The sequence below is a fragment of the Zonotrichia albicollis genome, chromosome 1 (genome assembly GCF_047830755.1).
Source record: "Zonotrichia albicollis isolate bZonAlb1 chromosome 1, bZonAlb1.hap1, whole genome shotgun sequence".
Lineage (NCBI taxonomy): Eukaryota > Metazoa > Chordata > Aves > Passeriformes > Passerellidae > Zonotrichia > Zonotrichia albicollis.
The window spans coordinates 153,287,075-153,294,469 of NC_133819.1; the positions used below are offsets into that span (position 1 = coordinate 153,287,075).

The 7,395-nt window shown below is 45.3% G+C and overlaps 1 protein-coding gene across 1 annotated transcript; it reads right to left on the reverse strand.

The window, feature by feature from the left end:
- On the reverse strand, positions 1 to 6,882 carry LOC102069742 (lymphocyte antigen 6E). Its single transcript, XM_005479652.3, has 3 exons — positions 6,831 to 6,882; positions 2,720 to 2,839; positions 1 to 303 (listed from the first exon to the last, which is right to left on the reverse strand). Exons 1-3 carry the CDS (start codon positions 6,880 to 6,882, stop codon positions 92 to 94), a joined length of 384 nt encoding a protein of 127 aa, XP_005479709.2. The 3' UTR covers positions 1 to 91.
- Between the last annotated feature and the right edge of the window lie 513 nt (positions 6,883 to 7,395).

The window sequence follows — 7,395 nt, forward strand, 5'->3', positions numbered from 1 at the left end:
CTCAACCACAAAACACGAATCTTTGAGAGTGGAAAATTATCCTAGAACAACACTTTTATTTCAGCCATCACGGGGAACTCTTCCAAACCCATCACAATCTGTATGTAAAGATGTAAGTGACGCTGGCCAGGACACCCAGGGACATCATTCCATGGCTGCTTTGCCTGCTGCTGACTCCATTCACGTTGCACAGGGGTTTCTCACAGCAGGAAACATTCTGGGAGCTTTGGATTTGTTGCTGACCTGTTTCTGGACACGTTGGAGAGCACATCTTGGAGATGACATATTTAGGCTTGTTGGGCTCTAGTGCAGGAAGAAAAGTGAGGGAAAGAAGAGAAAAAGGGGGATGAAAAATAATTGTTTAAATATTTTTGTGGCTAAATCTGTGTTGGTGAGTAAAGGAAGGCCAGGCACTAATCCTCAAGTCAAATTTCATGGAATTAATCATAGAATCATGGATTGGCTTGGGTTGGAAGGGACCTTAAAAATCATCCATGGGCAGACGTGAGAAGTGGATTTGTGATGAATTGGATACTTGTATACTTCACTGTGTACAACAAATGATAAATAAGACCATCAAAAAAGTTTTTACACTCAAAAAAAAAAAGAGGGAGAGATGTGAGAAATGGATTTGTAATGAATTCTCACAACCTGACTGAAAGTTCACAGAGTCTTGTGCATCTGTATGCAAACACTGAGATAAAGTGTGCTGACTTAGGAAGGCCATGGAACAGAGATGACATTGTTGAGGGAGAGACTGAGTTGGAAACAAGTTTCAACAAGTTTCAAACTATGGCCTTGCAAAAAAACCCCACGTATTTTAGAGAATTAGAATTGTGAAAGATGCACTGTAGCAGGCCCATGTGGGGTAAAAATATAGGTGATTGTTGTTAGAAGTATTAGCAGCACTGTGTGGCAAAGGCTAATAGGCTGAAATGGGTTGGCTTTTGATAGTATGGTGTTGAGTTTTACATCTCTTATATCTCACCCTTCATTGAGACTGATAATGGAATAAAATCTTTTAAAATGCCACTCAGTTGCCCAGTTTCTATAAAAGCTAGGAAAAATCCAACAGGCAGGGACACCTTCCACCAGACCAGGTAGAGAGAGAGACTGAACTAGAAACAAGTTTCAAACTATGGCCTTGCAAAAAGCCCACGTATTTTAGAGAATTAGAACTGTGAAAGATGCACTGTAGCAGGACTATGTGTGGTAAAAATATCGGTGATTGGTGTTGGAAGTATTAGCAGCACTGTGTGGCAAAAGCTAATAGGCAAAAAAAAAACATTTATAAAATATTGTAACCAGGAAATGGGTTGACTTTTGATAGAATGGTGCTGAGTTTTACATCTCTTATATCTCACCCTTCATCGAGACTGATAATGGAATAAAATCTTTTAAAATGCCTCTGAGTTGCCCAGTTTCTATAAAAGCTAGGAAAAAGCCAACAGGCAGGGGCAGCTCCCACCAGACCAGGTAGCTCAGAGGCCCATCCAGCCTGGCCTTGGACACTTCCAGGGATGGGGCAGTCACAGTGCCATAGAATCCTGGAACTGATAAGGTTGGAAAAGGCCTTTAAGATCATCAAGTCCAACCAGGACTTCTCTGGGCTCCACGTTTTTAGGTTTTGTCAGTCCTAACGTGGAATTAGCACCTGTGGCTCTCAGCTCCAGCTGCCTGAAGTGATGCTCAGGCTGGGCCATTCCCACCAGGATGATTTTTCCTACAACATAAATTCAATGTTCTGCACGACCTGAGATTTGGGATAAGAGCACATGGAGGTCTTTGAGGGCACAGAGCCCCCAGGCCAGGCCTGAAGGATTGTGCTTGGCACAGGGAGTCAGCCACAGTGAGTGTTTGGCCAAGACACTTCTCAAAACAGTTCTGGGAGTGAAACACACCCAGCTCCAGGTGTGAATCCACTCCCTTGTGCTGCTCCCTGTGTCCTCATCCTTTCCCCAGTTCCCAGCAGGAATATCAAGTGGGTCTGGACACTTCAGCAACCACAAGGTCAGTGTCCCCTAAAAGTTGGTCATCAAGGCCTGTCGTTCCCCTACTGGGATGAAATCCCATTCCTGGGACTGCTCTCCTACGAAACAAACAAGGTGTTGTTCCCAAACCTAGTGTCATAGAATCCTGGAACTGTTAAGGTTGGAAAAGGCCTTTAAGATCATCAAGTCCAACCAGGATTTCTCTGGCCTCCACGTTTTTAGGTTTTGTCAGTCCTACTATGGAATTAACACCAGTGGCTCTCAGCTCCAGCTGCCTGAAGTGATGCTCATGCTGGGCTGTTCCCACCAGGATGGTTTTTCCTACAACATAAACACAGGAGGAACATTCTGCACAACGTGAGATTTGGGATAAGAGCACATGGAGGTCTTTGAGGGCACAGAGCTCCCAGGCCAGGCCTGAAGGATTGTCCTTGGCAAAGGGAGTCAGCCACAGTGAGTGTTTGGCCAAAACACTTCTCAAAGCAGTTCCAGGAGTGAAACACACACAGCTCCAGGTGTGAATCCACTCCCTTGTGCTGCTCCCTGTGTCCTCATCCTTTCCCCAGTTTCCAGAAGGAATATCAAGGGTGTCTGGACCCTGCAGCAGCGACAAGGTCAGTGTCTCCTAAAAGTTGGTCACCAAGGCCTGTTGTTCTCATACTGGGATGAAATCCCATTCCTGGGACTGCTCTCCTACGAAACAAGCAAGGTGTTGTTCCCAAACCTACTTGTCCCGATGTCCTTCCGGATGGTCACGCAGTGTTTGTCCTCCTTGGCACACATGGAAATGGTCAAACAGTCCTTGTTGGACTCCTGTTCTTGGCAGGTGTAGCACATGAATGGATAAACTGGGGCAAAAAACCAAAAAAACAGGAAAAAAGCACATTACAAGGTTTAAAGGCTACAAAAACCCCACTGCAGAGATCTCCATTTCCCTCCTTACAGCCTGAGGAATGTTTCTGTGGGAATGACCAGTGGCTTTCTTTATCTCCTGACCCGTGGCAGCAGCACTAAATCCCTCTCTGTCTCCTCTGGCTCAGGCTGAGAAGTGTTATCGATCTGTTTGCAATCCCTGGGAGCAGGAGATGTGAGCAGAATTCAAGGATTTGGGGGCTTTCATGAAGGAGATTATTGCTGAGCCATAGCAGCTCGGTCCTGAGGGCTCAGCCACGGGAATTGCCAATTACTGCTCAGGGTTTCTCCTGGGCAGGGCTTGGCAGGGAGAATTTAAAGATGCCCGTAGCGTTTTGAGGCAGTGGACAATGCCCAGTGTCCTACTTCTCTTTCATCTGGCTCAGAGGCTGCTGTCACATCTCTTTTTTTGTGCTTGAACATCACTGAACTGGCCTAACCTCAGTTCTAGGAGGTCTGGTGAGAGCCCTCAGATGCTCTGTCAAACTCCTGTTTCTAGCATAAAATCGGGAATGAATGGAAAATCTTAACCAGAAGCTTGGTGTAAGTGCTGAAGGCAGATTTGGTGAGATAATTCCTACATCTGCAGCAGTGGCAAATGATTGGCAGGAAGGTTACACAGTGTTTCCTGCCCTCAAATGTCTGTGTCTGCCCTCAAAACCAGAATGTGGTAGGCCAGACCTCTGGGAAGTACTAAAAGAAAAGGAAGTGATGCCTTGTGAAGGCTGACCTAGAACAGAGACTGGACAGAGTTAAAGAATAAAGCAGGGATTTATTAGAAGTCTTTAATGGATCCACCTTGGGCAGCACAAGAGCCCAGCCAGGGCTACACCCAAGATAAACCCAAAATGGTCACTAAATGGACAAGCGGTCATGAGATCTCTCACTTTTATAAGTTTTGGTCCGTTTGCATATTGGGGTTAATTGCCCAGTTACAGCTTTAGCTTATGAAGTCCCATCCTTCTTATTTTTCTCTCTTTATTCTGCTGTTGTTTGTGCTCTTGGGCCTAAGATTTGGATTGGTTGTCCTTGGTCCCCAGCTGGAAAAGAAATTGTTTTGTCTCCCTGCTCTGTGAAGAGAGCCTGCTATCCCTTATAAGAAGCTCAGAATTGCACACTAAAGCAGTGCAGAATCTGAAAAACAAAATCTAAAACCTGAGGCATCATAAGAAGAACAAAATATGTGCAGAGCACTCCCCAGCCAGGCAGATGGAAAGGTTTAATAGTGGTGGTTGAGTTCAGAGCTTGTGAATCACCCAGAGCGAAGTGTGGAGTTTTGTGACTGAGTTCCTTTAAAAACAAAGCTAATTTTTGGAGGGAAACAAAAGCCAAATGCTGGCTGAATTCCTGCTGAGTCTGGGGCCAGTCTGTCACTTTGGAAAGGGCAAAAGCAACTAAAGGACACGTCCCTGTGAGCGCACTTTTGCCCGATAAGAAGTTGACAGTGAGAATGTGGAAGGACAGCAGAGGTCACACCATGAAACGAGAAGTTTCTGATAGAAAGGAAGGAAAAAGTCCCCAACTGTTGATCCTGTGCAGCTTTTTTTTGCTTTTGTCACCTCTACAAGAAGTTGAATTTTCATGTGCAGAGTAGAGGAGATTCAAGGAGGTTTTAAGGAATTTTTGCAGCAACTTTGAATGATGATGTTCTCGAGCTGCTGAAAATTCCAGGGAATGGGGGCAAAGCCAGTCGTGAAAACACCCTCAGAGGGTAATTCCCGAGGATTATTGGTCCAACCAACTGGAGCAATGAAGGAATTCTTCCCTGTGAGGGTGGTGAGGCCCTGGCAGAGGTTTCCCAGAGAAGCTGTGGCTGCTCCATCCCTGGAAGTGTCCAAGGCCAGGTTGGATGGGGCTTGGAGCAACCTGGGCCAATGGAAGATTTCCCTGCCCATGGCAGGGGTTGGGATGAGATCATCTTAAATCTCCCTTTCAACCCAAACCATCCCTGTGATTTTTAAGTGATTTTGACAGATGGATGCAATAAAAGAGTGAACAAGAAGATTGGATGCAGTTAAATCAAGATAAATAAATTATAAATTACAGTAGATAAAACTTAGACACTTAAATGTAGGGTGACAAATAACTGGTTCAGTTACAATTCAGAACCACAGTGACAACAGTGTCACATTCCAGCCACGGGAACAGGCGTCACCCAAGGGGACACGGGCAGAAATGTCATGTGCAAGATACACAAAGTGGCCTTTCCACCCTGGCAAAGGCTCAGCTGAAGCCCTGGTGCCCAAATCTCTCCGCAGCACTTCCAAAAATGCAGAGCATTTGGAGAGGGACCAGAGGAGAGGCAGGAGAGAAGGTCAGAGATCCTGGAAATGTGACCTTGTCAGAAAGGTTGGGAGGGTTTTAGTTTGTTTGTTGAAAATGAGAATATGCTGAGGAAAGTTGCAGGAATCTTCTTCATGATGCAAGAAAAATGACACAGCAAAGAAGAAAGTAATAAAATAATTTACGTGCCCTGTGATGGAAATATGGGAGAACAGAACAAAAACAGATGCTAAGAGATATTAAAATTAAATTCCTAAAGGGATCACAGTCTCTGAGCAATTCCAGGCTGAGGAATCTTCCTTGTTGGAAACTCTCAGGGACATCTTAAGCAAATATCTGCCTGGCCTTGTCCAGCATTGCAGCAAGGACTTGACAATCTTAGAGGTCTTTTCCACCCTTAATGTGATTCTGCAAAGAGGATCAAGACATTTTATGATTTTTGTTGGACACAAAACTCACAAAACAGTAAATTTATGGATTGAAAAGGCAAAAACCCTCTTTGATTGGCTGAGAGATCAAGAGTTTTGACCAAAATTTGGTCATTAGGGTCTAGGATGAGATCCAGGGTACCTGAGAAGGATCAAATGCCAGTTTCCACATTTTCTTATGTCCCAGTTTTAGGCCAGAAAGCTGAAATCTCTTATTCTGGGTCTAGGCTGGGCACAGAAATGTGCTGTGTAAAAGTCCTTAAATCCGTTGGGAATCTGCTGCCAATATCAAATGTCACTGGTGAGGAATCCCACCACGAACCTGTGATCCTGGATCTCTGTGAGCTTTCCAATTCATCCTAGGTCACACTGAGAACGTTGTCTTTGAAAATTCTCCTCTTCTGCCCATGTTACTTTGCTTCAATCAGGAATTGTGGGCACTAAATCAATTTATTTTTTTTAAATAATGAATAGTCATTTTTCCACACCCAAAACCGGCCGAAGGTCCTGCTCTTCCAGGCACGCTGGAGAGAACCATTCCAAAGGATGTAGGAGTAGGGGGTTGATACATCAGTGATAATTTATTAATTAGATGCCTCTTTCTCAACCAGATTCGTATCGTGGTTTCTGGGAAACCATCACGTGTGGGGGAAATTTTGGCACTCTGGTCATCATTCCCGCGTGCCAGGAGCGATGGAGCAATGCGAGTGTCTCACTGCCAGAAGGAGGACAACACTTGGGAGCAGGATGCCTTTAACATGAAAAGTTCTTTCACCTCTGCCGCTGATTTCATCTACAAAAATTCCCAGTGTTGCATTTTCTAGGAAGACACGTGGCAAACCACTATGAGGGAGGAAGCAGCAGGACGGAAAAGTCTCTAAAATACTCAAAAACTGAAATTATTAAGGGAAAAAAAAAACAAAAAACATTTTGTTATGCTTTCTATCACTTCCAGCTTGCCTCCTTTTGGAAGATCCCAAGGACCACAGTGTGGATTTAATGGTTGGAGCACCACCAGAGCTCCAGCACTGGAAAGAAGAATCAATTAATCAGATTCTCATTTCTCAAATCACTGCCTGAGGTGCAAAAGGACATTGGTGACACCATCACACCGCTGCAGAGATGGTGACAGCCCTCTAGAGCTCTGCCACGTGGAAAAATGTCACCACCTTCCCCCTAACCCTTGTCTTAAGCAGGAGCAGCAGGAGAGGCTCACCTTGTTCCACACAGAGCACAGCAGCCAGCAAGGTGACCAGAGGAGTCCTCATCTCCAGCAGATTCTCCCAGCAGCACTGGGAAGCTGCTTGGAGGGCAGGTTTTATACCCCAGCCCAACAGCAGCAGCAGTTTTACAGGTTCCAGGTGGACATGAAATCAACCCGAGGGTGTGGAATGTTCATGTGTGGGAGTTTTCCACGCCAGGGCCCTTGGAAAAGGGTTGGCACCTTGGGGAAAAGCCCTCTCAGCCACACATTTCTTGCTCTTCTGGTCGTGTGAGTGATAAGAAGTCGGGATCTGCTCTCTCCTCCTCTGAATTTTTTCCTTTCCTCCCTTCCAGAGCCGCTGCTCTGATGAAAGCAGAGCCTGGAGGCACGGGGAGATTGTCCTAGGAATGAATTTTTCTGGTCCCTTTGCATGGACAGCACGTGATGTTCCAGCGTTTGCACCATTCATTGGCTTTAATTATTCAACAGCACCAGACTCAGCCTCTGAGCTGGCCTAAGCTGCTTTACCTCAAAATCAGTGTGTTTTACACTAAATTAAATTAGCTAATGGTTGGTT

What these genes read in the sequence shown, in the direction of transcription:
- LOC102069742 (XM_005479652.3), bottom strand. Translation starts at nt 6,882, where the DNA reads ATGAGGACTCCTCTGGTCACCTTGCTGGCTGCTGTGCTCTGTGTGGAA. An exon ending in TGTGCTCTGTGTGGAACAAG is followed by an intron (nt 2,840 to 6,830) that starts GTGAGCCTCTCC and finishes TTTTTGCCCCAG; the next exon opens with TTTATCCATTCATGTGCTAC. An exon ending in CCGGAAGGACATCGGGACAA is followed by an intron (nt 304 to 2,719) that starts GTAGGTTTGGGA and finishes TTCCTGCACTAG; the next exon opens with AGCCCAACAAGCCTAAATAT.